At 52.3% G+C, this 25,475-nt stretch overlaps 1 protein-coding gene across 2 annotated transcripts; it reads right to left on the minus strand.

Moving 5' to 3' along the window:
• Positions 1–928: 928 nt before the first annotated feature.
• SALL3 (spalt like transcription factor 3) lies at positions 929–20,370 on the minus strand. Of its 2 annotated transcripts, XM_032470539.1 has the most exons (4): positions 20,253–20,370; positions 5,570–8,476; positions 5,013–5,353; positions 929–3,889 (listed from the first exon to the last, which is right to left on the minus strand). In XM_032470539.1, the coding sequence occupies exons 1-4, from the start codon at positions 20,332–20,334 to the stop codon at positions 3,458–3,460; spliced, it is 3,762 nt and encodes a 1,253-aa protein (XP_032326430.1). In that variant the 5' UTR covers positions 20,335–20,370; the 3' UTR covers positions 929–3,457. The 2 variants fall into 2 exon arrangements, with proteins under 2 accessions (XP_032326430.1, XP_032326429.1); XM_032470538.1 differs by having other exon boundaries at positions 5,013–8,476.
• Positions 20,371–25,475: the final 5,105 nt, after the last annotated feature.

Raw genomic sequence — 25,475 nt, forward strand, 5'->3', positions numbered from 1 at the left:
TAATGACGGAGCGCCGCGGTGCTGGCGCGGCTGGGGGCTCACGGAGGACCTGGGCAGCGTCTGCCGAGCCTGGAGGGGACGCAGGCAGGGGACCCAAGCGGCCGGAGAGCCTCCTCAGGACGGAATGAAAGCTTGAAAACAATTGCTTTTTAGCCTTTAAGCAGTACTTCTTGATTAGTTTTCAACATTAATGGTTCCTGTAACAAACTTGGAATAGAAATACATTTAAATAAATACTTTTTAGGGAGTCTTGGCATTTATGATTCTTTGATGTTTGGTCTGAGCAGCTGGGGCTGGTGTCAGGAAGGAGTACGTATCTGGGTGGTTGTGCCAGAATACCTCTGGTCTTGGTTGGAGATGGTTTCGAGACGAGAAGGAACCCCCCCTTTCCCCTGCATTTTAATTCACAAGAATTATTTTAAACGGTTGTTGGAATCTTTGCTATTTCCTTACCGTATTTAAAAAAATTGAATTTACTATCTGATTTAGTCAGTTTATAGCTCATAATTTCTATTCTAGCTCTGAAATTAATGGGGTTTATGCCTGAAGCCCAGGAGGAATGACGCTGCCGGGAACCTGGCCGGGTGGGCAGCGTAGTGGTTAGTGCGGTCTTCGCCCCTTCAAGGCCACTCAGCAGGTCCCTCGTGACATTTACTGTGGCCTCTAGGCATCAGTAGTTACTTTTTAAAAGAAATGGATTATGTACCTTGAAACCCAGGAGCTATTAAATTATTTAAAGTTTTAAAATCTGATCAGATGTTACCAGCAAAGCAAAGCTTCTCCTAGAGTGAAGGGTGTGCTCCGCACGGAACCCACGTGCATGGCGCTGACGGCGGAGACCCCGCGGCTCCCGCCTCTCCTCCCTCAGCGTGGCTGGAGGCGCAGCTACTTCGTCTCCAAGGGACCCGACAAGGGGGAGGCGGCTCAGGAGGCGGTCACTTGGGGCCCTGCCAACAGTCTCTAGTAATTAGGCATTTTCTACTAACGCCTTCTTCTATCACAGATGTAAATTTTAAAAAATCCACAATTAGGAGGCTGCATTTTTATTTTAGAAGAAAGTGAAAAATGAAAATTTCAAGACCAGTGGAGACACACCCAGACGGGGTTCCATCTGGGCTGCCCGCCCTCCCTGACCTTCCCGGGAGAAGCACCACGGGAACACAGCCACCGTCAGTGGCCGCCACTCCAAGGTCCACTTTGTCCATTAGAATAATCAATGAACGCCATTCAGAAATAATAGTACATCCTGCATTTTATTCAGTTCCATGTGACAAAAATAGTAACCTAGACTAAGACATCCATTTCAATCAGTAGATGTGTCAAGCCACAGATTTCATCATAAAAAATAGTGGATCTGGGAAGCGGTTCCCCGCTGGTTCAGGGAGGCCCCTGGCCCTACATGGTGTTGCAATAGAAAAATAGTGTCTCTTCCCCACGGGGAGGGCGGCCGCGCCCTGCCCGCGGCGGGCCCGCCACGCTGCCCACCGCGAGCCGTCTTATTTACAGCACTTTACATTCCTCTTCTCTTAAGTTATATACACATCCTGTCGGGAGGAGAGAACACCACATGGTACCAAATACTAAGCCAAAAAAACCAAAAAAAAGATCATCACACCAAAAAGGACACAGATAAATAAGAACATTCACTGCTGAAACACAGCAACACTGAGCACCTCAGTTTTCTGTTCCCGATGCTGGGACAGGCCTCACCCACCCGCTCCGTGGAAAACAGAGCTGTGGAGTTCAGTGTTCATTTCCCACGGAAATGACCCCTAGGTCTGCTTATCTGCGAGTCTCTGAAACTCTCTGTTCAGTGACACGGCGTGATTTGCTGTGGCTGTGTTGGAAAGATTGTCCTGTTTTTCTGTTTCTACACCTTCCTCACCTCCTCGCGCGGCCCCCGCCCCACGAAGAGCCTGGGGCGCCGCTCCTGGCGGAGGGTCCTGGCTTCAGACTCCAGCACGCCTGCCATGCACGGGATGAGGTAGAACACGCGACACTTCCGTGCAGCCCACGCCCGGCCCCGCGCCCGGGCCCTCCTCACTCGGAGCGGCCCGCACAGTCACCAGCACGAGGCTGGATTTTGAGTGATCAGAGGCCAGTGTGCTTCGTTTTCATCTGAGACGATAATAAATCAATCAGGAACGCGGCAAATTTCCCAGTTATGCCTGATTACACCGCCTGACGCCCGGAACTCTCTCCAGTTCCTTGAGCACAACCCCAGTGCTCCCAGCAGGCAGACTCTCCGCCGGGGGTGGGTGAGAAACGGACGGCAGAGACCACAGTCAAGTTAAACCTGCGCAATGTTCTCGAAGTGACTTCCTGGCTTGTATCAGTGTCAACAGTCCTAAGGTTAATTCATCAAAGTTTTGCTAAGGGTGGTCAAGTTTTAGATGGGCTTTGTAGAAAAGTTAAATAGATCATTTAATTCAAGAAATGCAGGCCCTAGTTTGCTGAGGAGCTGACAAGTCTTGGGGGCTTTTCTGTTTAAGGAGTACAAATTCCTCATATCTGTCTGGCCTAAGACTGTGACAGCTTTTTTTTTTTTTTTCATTTTCCTTCAAAGTACTATTTATAAAATACTTTACATCTTTTAAAATTTTCAAATTATAGACAAACCTCCCTAATACAAAATACTAAAAGTGCAATAGTATAAATTAAGAGTTTGCAACCACATCATACAAACATTACCTTTTTTATTGTACAGCTGTGATCATGTGAACTATTTCCTCACAACTGCTACCGTGTTGTGAATAATTTATGACGTCTGTCTGCAACTTGTTCCCACACTAGAGACCACTGTCCACAAAGCAGCTAAACATTTAAATAATAATAAAAAAAGGCTTGTTACTGACAGGTGCTCGCACACAAAACGCATGCTCTTTCCCAACAGAACTTCACAATTTTGCCTGCATGGAAATAAACCACTTATTTATAGCAAAACAAATCTTGCTTAAAAAAAAAAAAAACTCACATAGCCAGATGTATTCTGCAGTACAAAAGCTTCCATTAAAGTTGGGCTGTATTGTCTGTTACCCGCATAATCTCAACATCATAAATACTACAGACACAGACAAGACGCTGCCGTGAGACTGCGCCGGCAGGACTAGACCACGTCTTCAAGATAAGAGTTCAAGAAGCAGAGTTCAAGTTTCTAACTAATTCGAACAAAACCACTGAAGGAGTTTGACTGGAACAGGGCGGGGAGCCCTTCCCTCTGGGGACTGGCAGGGTTTAGGAGGAACAGGATGCATGTGGTCTGAGCCCTTTCTGTTCCCAAGGCGGCTTTCCAAGGACTTCTTTCTGACTTAAATTTATTTAAAAGGTTACAGAGTTCTCGAGAGCCGTCAGGCTCACCGGGGCTTACAGGCCCCCTTTCCACACCACGTGGTGACATTTTTTCAGCTCTGGGTAAACCGTCAGGGAGGCCGGCCTCGCCCCGGCGCACGCAGGTTAGCTAGTTAATACCGACCTCCTTGTCGTCCTGGATGAACGTTGTGAACGGACGGCCGGCCCCCGTTTCCGAGCTGGCTTTGTCCAAACCCACGATGGGCGGGCTGCTGCCGGTGCGCGCTTTGTCCAGCCCGGCGGTCAGGGAGCCCAGGGTGGGGAGGGCGCTCCCGCCGAGACTCACGGGGAGCTGGGGGATGCCTCCGTTCTGGATGACGGAGATCTCGTTGTTCTTCATGGCCAGACCGTTGGTGATGGCGGCGGCGTACTGGTTCCAAAAACTGGGGTCAACGTTCATGGCTCGTGCGGCCAGATCCTTCTGGAACATCTCCGAGAACTTCAGGGCATCACCACCCAGCAGGGCCATGGGGTTTTCCACCGAAAGGCGGCGGCCGCGCCTCGCGGGGGCGTTGTTCCACATGTGTGTGCCCATGTGCACCTGCGTGGGGACATGAGACAAGCCCGAGTCAGCCGGCCCTGCCGGGCAGGCGCTCCAGTCCTCGCCGCCGTTCAGAGGCACCCAGAGACCCAGGGTCTCCCTCATGTGTTTCCTTTCCCTCCACCCAGCCAGAGCGTCAGTTTGGGACCACAAAACTTGCTGGGTGAGATTTTCTCGGCATCTTATACTTTAATACGCAACACTTTCTTAAGTCCAAAAAACCAGCCAGCCAACTAGCTTATGAATGTTTCTTCCAGTTCACAAACTTGAGAGAAAAATTTCCCCCTGTGCTTTAAGACCCACAGGCCACCCAGAGGGCCCCAGAGCTCAGCAGACACAGGGCCTGGCGCCTCGTGCTCCTCTGAGCCCTGCCCCCCAGGGCGTCTTAGACTCGGAACTCCTGGCTCCACCGCGCCTCTCTCTGGCTCCCTACCAAGCACAGTCTGGGCATCCACGGTTGGCAGAGAACTGAGGGAGCTTTCATCCTGCCAGTATGTGGCAGCTACTGATCTTTCCACGGTCTCTGAAGGGGTCACTGAGGCCCAAACTGGCACCTGCCTGAGGGTGTGAGCACAGCCCGGCCACGGCACCAGCGCCTGGTCACACACTGCCTCCCGGGCACGTGCACCGTGGTCGTATCTCAAAGACGGATGTGACGCTGCTGCGCTGCCTTCCTGACCCTCGTGCTGGGAGTCTTCCCACAAATGCCCCCACCCCTGCAGCCACATGGACAAAACCACAGAACTGACCCCAGGCCTCCAGACGGGACTTGCATGGGTGTCGTCCGCAAGTGTTTAAAGGCCCGGTTATCTCGGTATCAGCAACCCTCAAGAGGCGGGGCAGTGCTGGCCTCGGGCTTCACACGGTAGCAAGTGTGCCACCCCAACATGCTGTGGCCACGCAGGCCGCATGAGCCCCTCGAGGGGAGGCCACTGGACAGGTGTGAGAGCACAGGCATGCACGCTCACGGGCGTGTGTGCGCACAACACACGCAACACGCACACGGGCACATGCACAGTGCAGACTCTCCCATGACACAGGCATGCACGCACATGCATGCACTCACCCACCACACACGTACACAGGCTGCACGGGCATGTGCCAGGGGCGTCCACGCCCTCACCTTGAGGTTGCCCTTGGTGGTGAAGGCTCTCCCACAGACGCTGCAGCCGAATGGCTTCTCCCCGGTGTGGGTGCGCTCGTGGATCTGCAGGGCGCTGGCCGACGAGAAGGTCTTCCCACACGACTGGCAGTTGTGCTGCTTGGGCGTCCGGCGCGGCGGGGGGGCCAGCATGGGCGCGAGGCCGGGGCTCATCACCGCCTGGGGCCCCGCGGGCACCTGGACCGCAGCGGGCAGCGTTGGGCCCTCACCCAGCGGGATGGCCTTGCTGTGCCCGTTCACTTCCATTTTGATCATGGTGGGTGCGGAGCCAGGGACCAGGCTGGGGGTGCTTTGGCTGGGACCTAGAGCAAAGTTGGGGTCAAGTAACTGAGAAGGCAGCTCCCTCAATCTGTGGGTCAGTAAGTGCTGTTTTAAATTACCCAGGGTGGAGCAGCCGCGTCCGCAGACCGCGCAGACGAACGGCCGCTCCTTTGTGTGGCTGCGGTGGTGGATCTCCAACGCGCTCCTGCAAGCAAAAGGCTTGGCACAGACACGACACACAGTGCTCGCACACTTACCCCGTTCTCTGCCCAGGAACAGCAGGCTAAAGGGGGCCTCCTCCTTGACGGCCGGCCGGCTGGGGTGCATGGCCGTCAGGTCCAGCGCCCCTCCGTTCTCGGGGGCAGGGGGCGGGCTGTCCGGCCGCTCCGTCTTCAACGGAGTCTCCTGGGGCTCGTCCTGGGCGCTGAGGCCCGGGGACTTGGAGTGCGGGCTCTCGCTGGCACTGTGCAGGGGCGACAGGGCCTGCATGGAAGAGGACGACTCGGACGGGGCTGGGCTGCCCGCGCTGCGGCTCTCCAGGTCGCCCACGGCGGATGAAGAGTCGTTGCTCAGTCGGTCGCTCTCCCCAGAACCGTTCTCCATGGACTTCAGGGCGGTCAGCTGCGGACAGCTCATGACGGAGTCCATCATCTTCATCTGGTTCTCCAGCGCTGCGATGCTGGAGATGACAGAGGGTGGTGAGGGTGGGCAGGAGCCCGAGAAGGCCAGCAGGGGCTTGGACGGGTCGCCGGCCGCGTCCTTCAGCTCGGCGTCCTCCTCCAGGGAGTTCTCGTCCATGTCCTCCTCGTAGGCGCTCAGGGCCTCGGCCGCCTTCTCGTCGAAGGGCAGCTCCGCGTCCATGGTGTCCTGCAAGCCCTCGGGCAGCGGCGTGTTGGGGATCTGCCCGCCCATGTGCATGCGGATGTGCTGCTGCAGGACCACCGCGTTGGTGAACTTCTTCTGGCAGATGGGGCAGGAGTGCTGCACCCGCAGGGGCGGCTTGGCTCGGTGGACCCCGAAGTGCGTCTTCAGGTTGCCCTTGGTGGTGAAGGCGCGCCCGCAGATCTTGCACTTGAAGGGCCGCTCGCCCGTGTGCGTGCGATAGTGCATCTTGAGGGCGCTCTGGCAGCTCAGCACGCGGTGGCAGATGACGCACTGGTTGGGGTCCGTCATCTTCTTGTCGATGTTCTCCACCAGCTGCTGTAGCTTGGAGGTCTCCGACGTCTGCATAGAGTCCAGCAGCCCTCCGAAGGGGAACTTGGCCTTGAACTGGTCGGAGCCGGCCGGGAGGACTGGGCTGCAGAGGCCTGTCGATATGCTGCCGTCTGTGAGCGAGGGGGCCACCACCGTGGAGGCGGCGGGGGCGTCTCCCGCCCTGGCGTTGGCGCCAGGCAGGCTCCCGGGCTCGGTTTTGGTCAGAGAAGAGCCACCAAGCACCGGCTGTGGGGATGCGGCGTTCATGGGGACGCCCGACTCGGAGCTGTTGAGGCCCGGCGACAGGGAGGCGCATTCGCTGGACGCAGGCGAGGGCCGCTGCGGGGAGCGGCTGGCCGGGGTGAGGCTGGGGGAGTCGGCGAAGCTGCTGACACCGGGGAGAGTGGGTGGAAGCTGCAGCCCGACCGACGTGGGCACGGTGGGCAGCACCGGCTTGCTGTCCAGCCAGGTGGTGACCGGCTTCTCCGGAGGCAGCGACATGCCGTAGGGAATGCCGGAGCAGGTGGGCACGTTGTCCAGGTACTCGGGGACGGGGTAGGGGTTCATCTGGATGTGGGGGTACTTCTCCTTGTGCCTCTGGAAGTGGACCTTCAGGTTGCCCTTCGTGGAGAAGCGGTTTCCGCAGATGTTGCACTTGAAGGGCCGCTCGCCCGTGTGGGAGCGCAGGTGGATCTGCAGGGCGCTGTCGCTCCCAAACACCTTGGCACAGAACCTGCACTTGTGCTTGAAGAAGGGGTCCTCGGCGCTGGCCTTGGGCTCGAACACTGACACGTTGGGGGGTTTGCCCTTGCGGTGTTTCATGAGGGCCGACAGGGGGTCCAGCGCGTTGGCCGTGGCCGCGATGCTGACCAGCGGGTTGGGGAAGATGACGCTGCTGGCCGAGGTCTGAGGTAGAAGCGGGCTGGGCAGGCCGGGGGCTGAGCCCAGCATCGGTCCCGGCCCCAGGGCGGGGGGCGTGTTCTGCGGCTGCGTGGCGGCGCTGCTGGAGGCGCTGGCCCCGGAGGCTGGGGCTGCGCCGGGGGCCGCAGGGCCGCTGGGCTCGGGGGCCGAGGGGCCCCCGCCGGGGACATGCGGGGCACCCACTCCGGACGCCGGCTGTGGCAGGTGCGGGGCGCCCTCGAAGGCCGGGGGCGGGGCGGCGGGGCCGGGCACGGTGGGGCCAGGGGCGGCCCCTGGGGCGAGCTGCAGGCCCCCGGGCGTGGCCGTCCCCGGAAGCTGGCTGGAGGCCGGCCCCGGGGTGCTCTGAGCCCCCGGGGCCGCCCCGGGGTTCAGGGGTGGCCTCAGAGGCTGGCGGTTCATCATGGCCACCTGGCTGCGGATTTGCTCGATGAGCTGCAGCTGGTGGATCTGCTGCTGCTGCAGGGCCATCAGCTGCTCCAGGATCACGGGGATGGCCACCGCCGCCACCCCAGCGCCGGATCCCACCGTGCCTGCAGCCCTCGCGTTCTGGGAGAACTGCGCCACGGCCACCTTGGTGCTCAGCAGCGTCTCCAGCGTCACGTTGGTGTTTGGCATGCTGTACGCGGCCGCGGGGGCCGGTTCCGCGATCTGAGGTAGAGGCGGCTTCCCTGCGTGCGAGGGGCCTGGGCTCTGGAAGCTTCTGTCCGAGGAGGGTCCCACCTCCATGGGCTCGTCCTCCCTCTCGGGGGCCCTCACCTCCCCGCCCTCCCCGCCCTCCGCGGGGGCTGCCTCCTCGGCAGCCTCGCTCTCCGTCTGCTCGCTGGGAGAGCTGGCCGGAGAAGGTTCCGGAAAGTCCTCGGAGGGCGGGGCCGGCCCATCTTCGCGCACGATCAGCACCGGCGGGTTCTTGGTGCAGGCCTTCTTGTGCTCCAGGAAGTCCGTCCACTTGAAGAACTCGGCGCAGCACTTCTCGCAGACGCTGGTGTCCTCGCCGCCGCTCCTGCTCTCGGCGCCGCTGTCCGCGTCCTCGGTGCCCTCCCCGGGGACGGCTGGAGAAAGCAAGACATTACATCAGCCCCGCGCTCGCGAGACAGCCCGCCCTCCAAGTCAAAATTTTGCACATAAGTAAAATCAATATTTTTTATTTTGTACAAATTACCCCACTTCAACACTTCTGACGTCCCGGCGTGTGTGTCCTATGACTCTTTCTAGCTAGCTAATCATTTTCTTAGCACAATCCATCAAATTATGAGGCTCCATCAATTGTGGATACTGCTTCTTAATGAAATTCCATAGAAGCCATTGATTTCCAATATTTTCATACAATCTGCAGCCGCCCTGTCTGGTGGGTACAAAGCCAGCTTTCGACGGGCTCATTAGGATTCCCCCTCCATCGGGCTTCCTCATTTCCAGCAAAATTAGAGATGCCTTTGCCAGTTCACTTAACATCGCTAAACTAATCTGTAACCTTTCAGACTCACGTCAGCACCTGCTGGGGGAGCCGGCCGCGGCCACTCGCACGGGCTGGGGCCTGGGAGATTTATTCTCTTTATGCAGCGCGGAGACGCTGCAGATTTAATGCAACTCTCCAGAACCTTTCAAATCAACCAGCATTTATTTCATGTAGGAAATTTCAGCTAAATACTTCCACTTGCAAATATAACAAAGACTGTACACGCACTTCCTACATTTCTGCTCAGAAAAACCATCTCCTGGACTCGGAGTTCGAGCAACAAATCAATCCTGCATCTTCTCACTGCCGCGCCTTCCTGCAGACAGGGCGCACCGCTACGTTTCAGGATTTGCCCGATGAGTACCATCAATATAGTCTGGGCCTAAAATTAATCATGTTTAATACAATTAATTGGCTCTGTCAGATGCAATATTTCTTGGCAAAATGAACCAAAATTATATGTTAGTGTTACCAGCCAATCGTGTTCTGCAAATTGTTAACAAACTAGAAATTATATATTTAAAGCTCATTTATGTTGACATGTTTAACATGAGAACGTTGTAGTCAGGCACTTTTTGTACCTATTTTCATCTGTTCTCATAGAAAGACTTAGCAAATTACATGCTTGTACCATAGTGGAAAACCCTCTAATTGGTTACACATGTTTAATTACTGTTGTAGGCAGCGACTTCCTCTCTCCCTTACCCTCTTGTGCCGAATAACAACCACGTTTAATGAACAATTCTCATTCACACCTGATCAAATAAATGGCGATACAAGAACGAGAAACGAACATACGAGGTAACATTTCTAGCTCCTGCTTCTCTGGAAGCCGGGGTGACAGGCAGTGCTCCGAGTGCTGGCTGGACAGCACGGACCTACAACTGCTTCTTGTCAACTTGCAGATGGAGCGACGGCCATGGATCAGCCTGAACAGAGATGAATGACAGCTGGAAACCAGCTCTTTGTAGCCGTGCATGGTTGAGGGTAAGAGCCACACACCCTCAGCTCTGCATCCCCGGAAATCCTTTACCGTTAACACACCAACAAATGGATTTGCTGAGCAGCCTCTGTATTTCCTCTTTTAGGGTTTTAGGAAAAGAATAATTCGGCCCTGATGTCAGTAGAGAAATCTGATTTTTAAAAAATATCCTGTGAAAAATATTTAGTCCCTCCACTGGAAAAGAAAACAGAAATCTTTTTCTAGGCTAGTTGGCTGTTCTCCGTGAGGCCGTCCCTCCCAGGTAATTTACACAGGCCTTTGAAAAATTATTTGCGGAGTTCAATTAGCATTTTCTTAACTGGCTAAACCATTTGAAGGGGAAAGAAGTTAGAGCTTGCATCCCATAAAGATCTGTTAGACTTTTAAACTAAATTCAGTGCTGAAGATCAGACTGCAAGAAGTCTCATAACTGTATGCAGGGAGGGGTGTAATAGGTGTCTGTAATGAGGTTGACTATAGCTGAGAGCAAAGACTGCAGATAGGAGCATTAACGAAATAAATACTCGGAGTACTTAACTTTGCTCAGTGTATGCAAAACCTAATCTTAAACCTGCTAAGGTTATGCAACAGGGCAGGAGAAAACCCCTAAAACCTTCAGGCAAATAATTTATTAATGACTGATAAGAAATACGGGCTTTCTCAAATTCTAATTACGTATTTTAAAAACTATCACACGATGCAAAGAATCTCTACTTTTAAATTTGTTTGTAATAGTGGAACATTCTTCTGCAGACCCACATGTTTGAAAAAGCTTAAGTGGCCGTTAAAAAAAAGTTCATTCGCTTTAAGCAATCAGGCTGGAATCAATGCTATACTACATTATAACTAGTATAATTATAACTAAACACAGAATATTCTAAAAGTTCTTTTTTTTTTAATACTTTAAGGGTATGATATAGAAGGCCTGCCATAATCTTCAGAGATTTTTAATTTTAATGCTTCCCAAAAAGAAAAAATACCAAGGAATCAAATACTGCCAATTCCTTAAAGTATTATCTACCTTTAACACCTTAGAGACGGTAAAAGGTATAACTTCCATGGCATACAAAAAGCACTCACGTGACATATACAGTTATAATTTTACACAGTTAAACAGTGTATCTCTTATCCAAAGAATGCTTTTGCTTCACATGGAATATATGGTAGGGACAATTCACTGTGAAAATGCCTAAAAGTTAGGCTAATTTCTGGATCTTTTAAAGTGTGGTCAGTGATGGAAGAATTATCTTACTTAACTGTAAATAAATTTTATCTTTACAAATGAACATTTCACAGATTTTCTTTGTAACAGCTATGGCATGTGCGAGGAAACTACTTTTATTTTACACTATCCTTTTCTCAAAGGTCTTAAGCAACCCAAACAAATCTCTATTTACTCTAAAGACACGTTTTTACATTTACATTGGTTTTTTTCATGTGTTAAGTATTTGGGGTTCACCTCCAAATCCATGGAAGTTGGGAAATGTCCCCACAGGTGACTTCCTCCTTCTCCCCCAGGCAGGTTTGCAAAATTACAACTGTTTCTCAATTTGTTTCTCAAAGCTGCGTAGAATATTTAAGCATTTTCTACCAAATAATAAGTCATTTTGTTTAGTGCAATGATAATAAATAATTACCTAAGCATAATAAAGATATTCTCGTCAAAGTGAAATAAACTTACACTTGCATTTCTCTAAAACTGAAGAAGGAAAGTAAAATTGAAGAGAGGAAATTGGATAAAAATGGCATTCTGACCATTGGGACCTGTTAGCTCATTATGTTAACGAGCCTAACAAAACAGACAATTGTTGGATTTTATAAGCACAGTTTTATAATAATTTGCCTTTTGACTAAGTCATATTTTAAAAACTACAATTAGTGAAGGAACACAATTCTTCATTACAACTCGGATTTCTTAGTTGGGGCAAATAATTCAGAATCACCGCCTGTAACTTTTCTCTTCGGGGTCTGCCTGAAATTCCTTAACTCGATCACTTCAATGGTTATTTCCCCCGTCTCACTACCAACACCCGAGTGTGATTATCACACCACAAGAGTTACAGAGAAGCACAAATTTCGTAAGATAGTCTGAGCACAATGAATACAAATTTAAAACCTTGAATATTTTGTGTAAGGAACTGAAATTTGGGGTGCACATACAAGAGCGTTTTTGAACAACAAGCCCTTCAGCTGGGCTGGTTGCAGCAAAGACCCGAACGCGCCTGCTTCACTAGAGAGAGCCCTTCAGAGGCAGTGAGACAGCACTGAGCTGAGGGTGGAAGCAGCGACTCCTGCTGCCTTCAGGCCCGTGAGATGCGAAGTGAGTGATTACAACTCGCTTGGATGGCTGCTCTCATGACAGCGGCCACACGTGTCGTGCTACAGTGTGGACGTGCGAATCTGGACGTATCTGTCTTCTAAAAAGTGTTTTCTACAGCAAGGAAACCCACATGGGAAAGATGCGAAAGCAGCTGTTTTATGTGGCTTCCAGGGCCCTTCACTCCTGCCACTGCTCTAAGCCGGGGTTATGTCAGATTCCACTGTGTTCAACTATCTTTTCATTAAATTTACATTTTAAACTGGCCTTTGCATTCTAAAAATAGAAGTTATTACATCCATTAGCTAATCCGGCTTCACAATTTTTGTTTCAAGGTAAAACCATGTCAGTGAGCCACTGTAACAACAGTACGAGGTTTGAGAAATTTATTTCCAATGCAATTGGAAATTCTTTCTTTCTTAAAGGGGGCCCTGAAAAACAAGCATTATCAACAGTACCATTAATGTCAAAGTCATTTAGTTTTTGCATACTGGCTGGGCCAGGACTAAGAGACTTCAAACTATGAACAGGCGGGGCATATGGGGCACGAGGGTTATGTCGGACCTCGTGGGGAAAGATGCCAACCAGTTCATCCAGTGACAGAACCTAAGCGAGAGCCTTCCCTCCCTGGTTAACAGGAATGTCTGGTCAAGGTTCCTTTCTGAAAGTGCCATGCAGATCTGCTGGATTCGGCGGGTATCAGTCTGAAGAAGCAGCTGTCATGGAAATAACTCAACTTTGCTAATTAACGTCAAACACGTACCAGTGGTGGCTGCAAGCCGGGCATCTGTCTTCCCAAACGCCGTCAGGAGGGGAGGAAAGCAGAGGGGCTGGAAGATGGAGCTACTTCCGTGTGCGAGGAAATGTGCAATTAGTCTGCAGCCATCCCCGCACTTACTGTTTATCCTTGAGATTTTCAGGGTTTCTAATTCTCTCACCGTTCGAACATTCTCGAGGCAGGGCTGCAGGTTGCTCGGTGCCACAGGAGGGGCCCAGGTCCTGCGGCCTTTTAGAGAGGCCTCTAACCAAAGGCGAGCTTCAGCGTCAGTCTTCAAAGTACTTGTTTTTTTTTTTTCTTTTTTTCTCCTTCTCACTAATAAAAATCACAGAGAATGTTTAACAAAAATGCTCCTATTCTTAGGATAAGGCTCTGGGTATGAAAGGGCCTCCCCTCCCCGTTTCACTTCTCTCTCTGCTCCAATTCTGGTCTGTGATCGATATTCACCTATCTCATGTCTTCATGGCCTGCAAAAGTGTATGTGGGTGTCTGCGGCCTCGCAGGACATTTCCACTCACGAAGAGCTTTTTGAAGCTATGGGTGAAAAGCATCCTTGTAATCTACATAAGAATGTTTGAGACCCAGTGCTTGCTTTAAAAATTTCAAACTGCATTTCTCAGCAAGGCTTCCTTCACTCTCCCCTTCCAGGAGGCAGTGCCTTGTAAATAAGTAACCGATTACAAAGAATGGTAAACAGGGGTTCGATAATCCTGTTTATCAACCCCAAAAGCTCACCTTTATTCAGCTACACTTCTGGTACATCTTTTTAATTCTTTACAATTAACAAAAGCAAAACTTGTTCCTTATGGGAAAAGGGATGTTAACTTCTCCACTTTAATTAGTAACTTTAAAAGGCCACGTGGGTCCTGAGGAAAGGAAAACGTACTTTCTCCCTCACCTCTTCCATCCCTTAAAAATCTAGGAAGCGGGGGTTTTTTTTTCCCCCCAAGTTTTCCCAAATTGTTAGGAGACACTATTTTCTTGCAAATTAATTCTTTTTAACTCCTTATGATAGCTTTGAATCCCATAAAGAAAGATGAATTATCACATACTGGGCCCAAGCTGTGAAACAGGAGGAGACAAATAGAGACCCCCACTGTGTTTAACAATGTAGAAGGAATTCCAGACGCAACAGAAAAATTTTGTCCTCTTCCTAGACCTCCACGCGTGTGTGTTCGGAGCCGGACAGCGGAGGGCGCTCCTGCCCCGCTCAACGCCGCGCTGACCCGCAGGCTGGCTTCCGCCGACTCGGTGGCCCACGTCTCAAATTTGTTAAGTAACGACCACCTGTGGCACAGTCACCAAACGTCTTCTGTCTCAGACATTCGCGGGTTCTCATCTGTGTGGTGAAGCACCAGGGAGGGAAAACACTGTTTCCTTTATGGACACGCGCAGATGGAAAGCAGCCACAGCATCCGCTTGTCTAACCATCCGCCCTGATGCTGCATCAAATAATAAGATGCTTGTTACACTTCAAGGTTGCACAACAGCCCTTTCATTTAGATGTTGTGCTGTAATCACGCTTACGAAGTGTATGCATATATCACTATCTGTGCCCAACGAAAAGCACGCAAACCTGAAGTGCGTCGGCCAACGCAGTTTCCATCAAAACTCGGGGAAGGGAACAAACCAGGTTTGTGCGGGACCACTTTTGGTTAAGATGTGGAAGTTTAAACGCAGACCTGACACATGAAATTAAATGTGCTACCTCATGAAATGCCGACATGGAAGTGCCTATGGTCCTACCTCCACACCAGCCACTTTTCAAATCCACTGTGCGTAAAAGTAAGTAAGCAAAGCCACTTAGAGCATTACCCCTGGGTCTGAATGGCCCCAGAGCAGCACGAACTGCGTGGTGTCCAGGAACAAGGCTCTGATCGAGGGTAGCCATCGGACTGCTTTGCGCCAGGGGTTGGGTTCTTAAATCATCTCCATTATTTGTCACCACTTCACCTCACCGTTCCATCACTGCGGGTGAGGTTTGCACATACGCACAGAATCATCCAGGAAAAGCCCTGCCCCGGGTGGGTGAAGCCAGGGCTCTGAATGTGCGCAAGTTCTACGATCGAACGATCAAACAGTGCTGAGGAGAGGCTGCTCTCGGAGAGGACCAGGGACGGCGGCGAATCAAGACCAAGTGCCACGGCACCTGCAGGGCTAATTAAACAGTTCAAGATGTAACAGCCGCACAAAAGGGAACGGGTCTCTCTCCCTCTCTGAGGATGGCAAACACTTGTGCTGAAGGAGATGGGCATTTGATAAATTGAGCAGCACCGAGCAAACTCCGGGGTCCCCAGTCCACGCGCAGCGTCAGCTTCAACACTTAACAGAACACTGTCTGGTCCTGTCGCCAAGGTCAACAGCACAGATGCACTAATTGTATTATGAGTTTGACATCTAGTGGCCGCCCTGGCAGGGCAGAGCAGGCAGAGGTTAAATCAGCAAGGCTGTCCCAGCACTGCAACCACCCACCTTCAGGGAGAGCTGGCGGAGCTCCCAGCACTCACCGCCCCACCTTCTCAGCCCTCAGACCACAGGGCTGGACGCTGTGTTGGTTGTGTTGGCCGAGGGCTTCCTGGGAACACGGAGGGGGAGGGGTCCTGGATGGTAAGCATCGCTAATCTGGGGCGCCCGGGGAAGACAGGCCCACGGAGGGCAGAGCTGGACGCTGCACTGGCATCCTCGGATCTCTTCGGTGGGCTGTGGTTCATTCTGAGAACAATTCCCCTTAATTAGCAAACAAATCGGTCCTCATCTCTAACACAAGTAGAGCCCGTTCCATTATCCTATTATTTCAATTAATATTTGACACTTTCTGTAGTGTGACTTGCCTTATCTGTGTGCTTGGGCATCACACAGACAGCTAGCTGCATTTTAGATCATCAGTGTGTTCAAACTGCAAGAGAAAAACCCAAGGACAGGGCTTTTTAAAAAATATTAAAGTTTATTTAAAGTCATAGGCAAACATTCAGTTTTTACACAGATTTCATGTATGTCTGATTTCCTATGAAGCGTGGTGCAAGTTCACACGTGCTGTCATTACAAGCCTGTCCCGCCAGCGGGGGAACTGGCTCTCATCCTCACGAGACTAAGATGCGCTGGTCATATTCTGGCAACTGGTCAAGAAACCATGCAGGAAAATGGAAACTAACAAAACAACAAACCCCCTCCAGTTAAAAGTATTATTTAAAAACTATGCTTCTTGAAACGATTTCCAGCATTAAAAGATGATGCATAACCTCAGCAGTTAAGAAGCTTTTTATTTTACTTAAATAAAATACTTAACATTTAGGGATGCTAAATTCTGACTGGCGTTCAGTACACAGAATGGAAACCTTGGTTGTACCCTTGCTGAATTCCCCCCAAGAAAATGTTCTTAGAGCTACGTTGGGGTGAATGGCAAAGCCTCTTAGAGATTGTAGCTGGAAATGAAATCTGACCCAGTTTTGCCTGCTTTTGCCATCATCGTACAAAAAATAATCAGCTTGCTAAGTAATTCCTGCTGTGGGTCCATGCCTTCTTTTGCTGGCCCTGGACAGATCTAAAAATATTGGATTATGCATACACTGTGGAAGTTTAAAACGTGTCTAAAAATCCTTTAACGGTTACATAATCAGCTTTCTCTGGGAGGTGAGAATTAATTGGCCTGCTTTTTGTTGGCTACCAAATTCTGCATTTTTAAGTAGGTTAGCTTTTTAAATGTCATTTTGAAAATAAATGTCTGCAAATTCCTCTTCTCACCCCTCCCCCACCCCTGCTTAACTTACCCCTTACCTTTCACGTTTCAGAGCGAACAATCTGCCTGCGGATGTTAGAAAGTGGCTTCTGTATTGTTTCCTTTTGGAATGCTGAATTGTAAGCGTGTGAGCGAGCGCGGGGAGCACTAAAGGCAAACCATGCACATACAGATAAAAGAAAAAAGGTCTCCTCACCCAGGGCTGGGGGCCTTCTCCCCCTTAATTTAAACACAGCCTATGAATGCCACTGGTAAATTCTTAAATCACAGGATCGCCACGTCTAAAAGGATTTTAGAGATAGCCATGTAACTATAAGTTGGCAGGAAACAGAAACAAACAAAATACAGGGTGGCAAATTGCTTTAAATCACAATATCCTTTTGTCCTTCCTTAAATCCATCTTTTCTTTCTAACAACAACAACAACAACAACAACAACAACAACAACAACAACAACAACAAATCTTCCTTAAGTTGTATTTCGCCTGATAAAGGACAGCAATTGTGTGCCTTTAAAGCTCTTCATAGGAGTGTTAAGCAATGTCTGGTCATCAGAAGTTTTACTTAATTTTTCTTAGAACAGAAATATTCAGCTGGCTCACAGGATTTCATTCTTGGTGGCACACATTTAATTAACTGAATCCTAAGGCTGCATCCCATTTATTTTTAAATTTTCAGAAACAGGAAGGAAATAATTTTCAATTTTAAAAGATAGTGCCTATTGGGAATGTAAGTTCAGCCTCAGTCACCCTTAAAATACATTTTTACAACAAGGTAACTTTGGAACTTTAAAATCATTATTACTTTTTCTCATTCTCCATACATCATCACATTTCATTCCTGCAATGAGGTCTGGACAGCACTAAAGCATTTTTGGAAAGCTATCTTTTCACTGCTTGCCTCAAAAACCAAAGCCTGAAAAATAAATCATATTTCTTAAGAAAGAGTCTATTTACTGTAAATTGAAGTCGCTGTGAATCTCTGCCTCACCCATATTATACTCAAAACTGCACACAGAATATTTGTTTTTCACGGCATTATGGAGAACCTCCCATTTCACTGCCAGCATCTACTGCTTTAATTCATCCGCGAAGCCCAAAGTGATACAAAGGATTATTTACTTCGTTTCTGAAACATTGCAAACTAACTTAGCTCACTTGTAACTTGATGCACGGTCTGTTCATCGCCACTACATTTAACAAAATAAAATTTTGAGAATGTCTGGTTCATGTCACAGTAATTTAGTTTTCACAACCATCTATCTTAAAAAAATATTGTGCTTAGTTACCCTCCTAATGACGATCAGTTGGACAGAGTAATATACACACATGCATTCCTTGAGGGAACAGAGAACAGACTATCTTTTATGCTCCGTGAACAATCAGCTTCAGAATAATTAAATCAGAAAGAACTATTTTTTAACTAGTTTGCCTGAACTGTCCTTAAAACCATCGAGGGAACACACTGCTTGAGGAAGGCTCAGCCCCAGTCAGGCTATTTTTGGCCTGTTGCAAAATGTGATCAGGAACTGTGGTAACACTTGATCACAACTCTGGACGATCGTGGAAAACACAGCCTCGGGAAGAACTTCAATCCCACCGTGGGCGAAAAACCTGAAGGTGTTTCACCTCTAAATAAATCCGGTAACCACAAGGGGAATTCAGAAGAAAACTTGTAAATAATTTACTCCATCTTAGGTTTTCAAATGTGGGCTCTGGATCCTGCCCAGCACGCTCACATTTCTGAAGTGAAATTAAAAATGAATAGCGCTGCCGCAGCTTGTTAATTGTTAAATACACGGGGTTTCACTCTATTAATTAAAATATGCTTTAATAGGAGGAGACAGTGCACATTTTGATAACGACCCTGCAAAGCTGAGAAGTATTTACATTGTTGCATTTTGGGGCGGCTGTGAAAGCCGGTTTTAAGCTATTCAGGAACCACAATAATAAAGCTTTAAAATTCCTCACTGGGATGCAATGTAGTTCTTTTGAAGGAAAGACTGTCTTTCTCATTCGGCAGAAATAAATCCATTCACTTGATCATGTAGTCATTGAGGGCAATACAAAACAAACCAAGTGTGAGAAATTCTATGTGATGAAGTAAACAAAACAAAAAAAAATCCATTTCCATGACAAAAAGATTCTTTGTCCTGAATCTGCCCACCATATGCAAGCGTTTCTTTTTAGCATATCTCCCGTTCTAATCTTGGGTGACCAGGCTACGCAGATAAGGCTCCCTTACCCGCAGCGACAAAAATACCCTAACGAGTTCACTAATTTTATTTAATTCATTAATTCCCAGCCGCGCTACAAGTATTTTCTCCCCTTCTCCATTCCGACATGTACGTAAACCTGCTTTTTCAAACTTTACAGCACCGCGTGAAACACGCTTTAACTCCTTTCATTTTTTGCAGTCTAATTCTCAGAGTAAAAGGATGCGTATCTGCCTCTAAACCGCGTGTAATAGGTTCATCAAAAAGTTGGCCGGTCCATTTTTTAAAGAACACACTACTTGATGCCCGGGCTCTGGAGCAGCGGAGGGTCGCCCAGTGTCCCGCAGTCGCGCGCGGCCGCCCCTCCCGCACCCTGGGGATCGGCGGGCGCGCGGGAGGCCGGGCTGGCCGGGGCGGGCGGGGGCCCTAAACTTTCCGGGGCTGGAGCGCAGCCACCGCCGGCCCGCTCTCCGCCAGGCTCTAACTTTCGCGGCTCCAACCTTCCCTTTTGGATGGGGAGGAAGTTGCTACCAGCCGACCGGCCGCAGAGGTGCCGAAAGTCCCGGAAAAGGCCCCAGAAAACCGAGAGGCAGCAGAAACGTGCCGGGGTCCTACCGCGTGCAAGGACCACCCCCACGCCCGGCGCAGCTTACCCCTGGGTTAATTCCCAAGGCGGCCATTAGGAAAGGGCAGGCGACACTGACTTCCTACTCGCCTCGGAAAGGGATCGCTGGTTTGTCAGCGCGCCCGGACCTCGCGGGCTTCGCGGCCCTCAGGGCACACGAGGCGGCGGCCGGCCGGCCGGCCGGGGCGGGGGACAGCTGGGGTCAGGGCGGCGGACCCGCTCCAAGCGCGCACGGCCCCGGGCGCCGCGCGCCGAACAAAGCTGCCCGGGCAGCGGCCTCCCCGGCCCGCGTCCAGCGGTAGGTGAGCCCCGGACGAGTACCCGCCGCTGCGTTCCGCCTGGGGGTCGCCTAGGCTGGCTCCAGCGGCCGGGCAGGGAGCCCCGGGCGGGGTAGGGGGCGGCACGGACTCCTCCCGCCACCCCCCCCCCCAGCTCCGCGCTCCGGCCTCCGCACGGCAACGCGGGCTCCGAGCGGTTCCCGAGCCGTGGCGCCTCCGCGCACGGCTCAACTCTGGGCAGCCGAGCCAAGTTTACTTCGTCCGCAACTCCCGCGCCGCGCGCTCCGGCGAAGGACCCGGTCCCCGGGCCCGCCTGCCCGGGCCGAGCGCCGCGCCGCTGATGCTGGCTCACGGGAGCCGGGGAACTTTCCCAGCCCCCGCCGCCCCCACCGCCCGCGCTTCCCCCAGAACCCCGGCCACTCGGCGGGCCGCGGCCCCTCACCGTGCTCGGGAGCCCCGTCCTGCGGCGGCAGCTCCTCGTCCGACTTGAGGTGCTGGGGCTTGGCCTGCTTGCGCCGAGACATGCTGCTAGCGGCGCGCGGGCCCCGCGCGGGGCAGCGGCATCAGCGGGGCGGCCGGCGGGGACGGCGCGGGGCGGCCGGGCGGGCGCGGGGCGCGGGGCGCGGGCGGCGGCGGCGGCTGCGCGGGCCGCGCATGGGGCTGAGCAATTAGGCTGGTGAATAATGCATGGCCATTAGCGGAGGGCCGCGCCGATTGGCCGGCCTCCAGCGGACTCGGGCGGCCTATGCAAATGAGGCCGCGCTCGCAATTAGCGGCCGCGCGGCGAGGAGGGGCCGGCGCCTGCGGGACCGGGGCGCGCGGCCGGCGCCGCCTCACATCGCGGGCTCTGCGCTCTTCGGCGCCTGGTGCAGCCCGGCGGGCCGGGAGCGGCGCGGGCCGCAGCGGCCGCTCTGCCCGGGGCGCAGGCAGCAAACTTTGGCGGCGTCCGCGCGGATCCTCTCCGCCGGCGCGCCGGGCTCTCCCCTTTATAGAGTGTCTGCGCCACCGCCCGCGCCCCGCGCCGCGCCCCCCCGCCGCCGCCCGGCGCCCCTCCCGGAGCGGGCGGCCGCGGGCAGGGCTCCGGCCCGCGCCTTTGTCTCGCCGGACCGCTCGGGCGCCGAGCCTCCTGCGCTCCGGGCGCGGAGGGCCGGCAGGCCGCCCGCCTTCGCTCCTCCACGGCGAGTCTCGGCGCGCCGGCCCCGCTCAGGCTCAGGTGTCCCCTCTCTCCGGACCTTCTCTCCGGGTTCGTGTCCCCTCCGCGGGGTCCCCCGGCGGTCGGCCCGGCCCGGAGGTTCGCGGCCGGAGCGGAGCGGAGTGCGCACGCCGGGGTGGCGGGACTTCGGCAAGACCAACTTTCCGGTTCGGAAGCGGCGCGGGCCGCTCGGCTCCTCCCCTCCCCTCCCCTCGATCCCCCCTCCCCTACACTCTCCCCCCTGCCTCCCCGCCCCCCGACCCGGGCCCCTCCGACTCCCGCGCGCCCGCCCCGCCCGCCGCCGCTACCGGGGCGGCTTCGGCCCTTCGCCCGCCCGCCGGGCCTCTCCGCCGCCAGCGGCTCCTTAAATCCTGGGGAAGGGAGGGGACGGCGGGGCCCCGGTGTCCACCCCCCCGTTCCCGTTCCCGACGGGTGCTGTGCTGGGGCGCCTGGGGAGTGGACAGGGGGCGCCGGGTGCCCCGAGGCCGCGTAATTGAAAGTTCCAAGTCCACAAAAGTCCCGCGCGCGGCCCTCCGTGTTCTAGGACTTTCGGGGGTGACGTGGAGGGGGGCAGGTGAGGGGTCGGGCACGTAGGGACCGGCCCCGCATCCCCGGGCAGCCGGCACTGCGCGCTCCCCGCACACAAACCCACCCTTCGCCGGTTGTCAGGCACGCGCCCTCGTACTCGCGCGCGCATCCCCACCCGCAGTCGTGCACACGCGCCCGCGCCCACACCCGCACGGGTCCTCCAACGCGAGCGGCTGCCGGGATGTGCTCCAGGCCCTGTCGCCGCCGAGCCTGCGCCTGTGCCCCTCTCCTCAGAATGTCTTTTTTCATTTCCGAAATTTATTATTTTTGTTCTCACAAGTGGCCCTGTCTGGTGCGAAGCTTCGCACAGATGGCCTTCTGGCGCTTCCCCCGGGGCCGTGCGCTGGGGGGGAGTGGGCGGCTACCAGACCGCCTGCCACTATCTCCCTGCGTGGCTGGGAGTGGGGCTCTGACTAACCGGGGACACCCCGCCCCGGACGGACCCCAGCCCTCCGCCTCTCGCCTGGCTCTCCGCCGGCTCCTTTTCCGTTCTAGAATCTTCCCGCTTCCCAGCCCGGGCTCTCCCGCGCGCCTCTAATTGTGTAAGTTTCACGAAGCAACAGCTTTGGGCTCCAGGAAAATCCTACAGAGGAAGGAAGCGCACAGGTTGGAATCTCTCCAAACAGCCCCCGCTGCCACTTTTGCCCCTCCCCCCCCAAGTACCCCTTAAGGTTAGTTTTGTTTTGCTGTTTGGTGGCAGGCGTACTCATTTAGGTGATTTTGTTTTTGAAAAGAATGACAAAGTAAAGATGTTCAAAATCTAGTGTTACCCCCCCACCACCAGCACACACACACACCACGGTAGCGCTTTTACAGCTAAAGCTATTGGCGGGGCGGGGTGGGGGGATGCCTGCACCGCCATTTCGCCGTGAACTTTGGCAAATGCTGCAAGCATTTTGGGGACGCTCTCGCATCCGGCGCAGAGGCGCCCGGCAGTGAAAAGTTTGCAGCCAGGCTTGAGGGTGAACGGGGCCAGGAACTTTCTTGGGGAAAGAGGAGCAGAGAAGAGAGGGAGAGGAAACGGACATGTGTTAGCTGGGGAGGGCGGCGGTAGAGAGTAGAAGTTTCTTGCAGAATTTACAGAACCAACAAGAGTTCGGGGAGTTGCAGAGCCGCAGCGGAAAGGTGACTATTTTCCGGAAGAGAAAGAACGCGGACGATCGTCGGTGGGTCAGATCCCTAGTTAAGGGTGCATTGCCTTTTGTGACCTGCTTAATTGTCTCTTTTTTCCTTCTTCTTTTTCTTCTTATTTTTTGAATCGACACTTTGGGGAAAAGAAGCAAATGTAGATTCTCGCCGCATCGGAAGGCAGCCCTCCCGGCTCCCCCGCAGCCTCGCGGCCTGTGGCACCGACTCCGCCTCTTTAGGCCACTTTGCGCGCTCCAGCCCCCACCTTTCTCGTTCCTAAAGCCATTCGTCCGCCCCTCCCAGGCCCCTACTCTCTCTCCAACACATTGGCACGATTTCATTAGGTCTTTCTGGGACTTCTAAACGCCACTGTTTAATTTCGTCGACTTGCTTTGCATTTCCTACAATGTGTGGTCGTGGGGAGGATAAAAAGTTCCTCCAGCGAAGGCGAATCTGAGACCCCGGCCCTTTATCTGTAAGAAGCGAGCCTTCAGATAGCAGAGGTGTCGCCCCAGCCGTGATGCGCTTTGTCAGTGGGAAGACCCTGCAGGCTGGGCTCGGCGCTGTGGTGGACACAGTGGCTCCCAAAGAGTGAGCGGCCGCGAAGCACGACGCAGAGCCCGCGGGTCCGACCTGCCGGCGTGGGGCGCGGTCCCCGGCCAGGGCACGCGGGGTGGGGCCGGCTGGGAGAAGGTGCGGGCTCCACCCCGCCCTCCGTGCTCAAGGCGCTGGGATTTCGTTGAGAAAATCGAGCAAAGACTTGGACGAAAGAGCCCGGGAGGCTGTGAAAGGGGAGCCCTACGCAAGGTCGCTGCCACTGCTGGAATGGGGATCCGTAAACCCTGTGGCGCGCCTTTTAAAAAAGTGACTTGGGTATTCGAGATCAATATATATTTTTTTAAAGTAGAGGCCGAAAACAAAAGAGGGTTACCTCCTGACTTCTGTGTTTCCCTTCTTCGCCTCCCTCCACTGAGATCTGAAACTTTTCCTTGGTTATTTTTATTCAGTGCAGAAAGTTTTAACGTAAGCATATGCGTCTTAAGTTTGAGTCGCAACAGTAGATTTATTGCGAGTCGACAACGTGTCAACAAGAATATTTTCACAGATGAGGCACAGGATGTGTCCTGCAGTTGTGCCCAGATTAGAGGCCCCCCGGAACTGTGCTTCAGGAGTGCGGACACAGACTGGCACACGCGGCGCACATGCCCTTACATTCACATGACCGCTGTCTATTAAAATATTGTAATACCTAAACACTATTGCAAAAACAAAAGTTGCTTTTCTTCCCTGTTATTAAATCTAATTTGTTAATTGTCTTTCCTCTTGCAATGTTGTTTTCTCTTAAGATGCGACATGTTATTATTTTGTCTGCATAATAATATTATTTACAAATTAATACTGTATATTTTACATTAGTGGAACATATAATTAGGTGTTTGATTAATTTGTATCATTTATGCAGATAAAATAGAAAGCCTGTCTGCAAGATTGATTTGAAAAGTGAAGGTTGAAGAGTCGGTTGTATTTGAACAGCCCAGTTTATTGAAGCTACCTGGCCCTCCATCCACCAAAGCCAGTTTTGCATAAGGTGCATTTGACACTTTATTTACAATGTGGTTATTTCCCCAGCTACTTGGTACAAAAAAAGTATTTGAATATTCGAGCTTCATTTTGTCTCCTTCCACCCCCCCCTCCCCCCGCCTCCCGCACCATCACATTTCCTTACTGGCCTTGTCTCCTCTCTCTCTGGTTCCTCCCCCACCCTAACTTTTGTTTAGGTCCTTATGGTTAAATCCAGCCTGATTTTGTGTCTTTAATGCTGTGACAAGTGACCGCTAATTGGTTCTCACTTGAGCAAAGATATTACCATACTAATATTATTATTGGTAAGAAGAGGTAATTGATAACACCACCTGCCACTCCGGGGCAATCATGATGATAAATGTTTCCATCAACAGGAAATCTGTGCTTGGTGCACCACAGCCCAACACAAACAGCATGTCGGGTGCTAATTATAAAGATGTCGCTTTCTAGTACATTTGGCTGGGGCGGGGGAGCCTGGAAAACACGTAGCCAGAAATCATATTTATGGTTTTCTGAAAATGCTTTTTCTGAACCTCTAACTCACCCACTTGAAAATAACTTTCCCCATAAAAACAAAATGCTCTCCTTAAACAAACCGACACGTAGCCAACTGCCCTCCCCACTTTGCTTTCAAAGCTATTGAGATAAATATGTCTAAATATTTTTATAGATGGGGCCACGTGTGTGGCATGTAAATCCCTCTGGGCCCGTGTGCTCCGAAGCCTTGTCGTATGTTCATTACAGGCCGGCTTACAACCCCATGTGTAGGCATCGCAGGCAAACATCCCATGGCTTTTTATGTCACACGCAGAGAAACATCAGCACAGAGCCATCCGTCTTCACACTCAGGGACACAAGCCATGTGAAAGTACTTCTCTTGTGACCACTGAACTGCGGAACTGGGCTCATGTGGACCCGGGAGGGGCCCTTAGCGTGTATGATTACATAAATGACGGCTAGCTAAAACTTTGACTCCCTGGCCTATGGGGAGGCTCAAACGATTATTATTAGCTTGCATTATTAGATGCAGGCCTCAAAAGGCGAAGCCAGCTATTGATAATTGCAAGAAGTATACAGCGGCTACTGTATCGATCGCTTGTCCCTATTCCCCTGGTATGGGAGAGATAAGAAGGCTCACTCTTTAGTGCAATATAATTTCTTTTGACCTATCTG

Source organism: Camelus ferus, chromosome 30, assembly GCF_009834535.1.
Source record: "Camelus ferus isolate YT-003-E chromosome 30, BCGSAC_Cfer_1.0, whole genome shotgun sequence".
Lineage (NCBI taxonomy): Eukaryota > Metazoa > Chordata > Mammalia > Artiodactyla > Camelidae > Camelus > Camelus ferus.

Coding starts and splice junctions, on each gene's coding strand:
- SALL3 (XM_032470538.1), bottom strand. CDS start 20,334: ATGTCTCGGCGCAAGCAGGCCAAGCCCCAGCACCTCAAGTCGGACGAG. Junction 8,477..20,252: donor GGACGGGGCTCCCGAGCACG/GTGAGGGGCCGC, acceptor TGCTTTCTCCAG/CCGTCCCCGGGGAGGGCACC. Junction 3,890..5,012: donor CCACCAAGGGCAACCTCAAG/GTGAGGGCGTGG, acceptor GTCCCCACGCAG/GTGCACATGGGCACACACAT.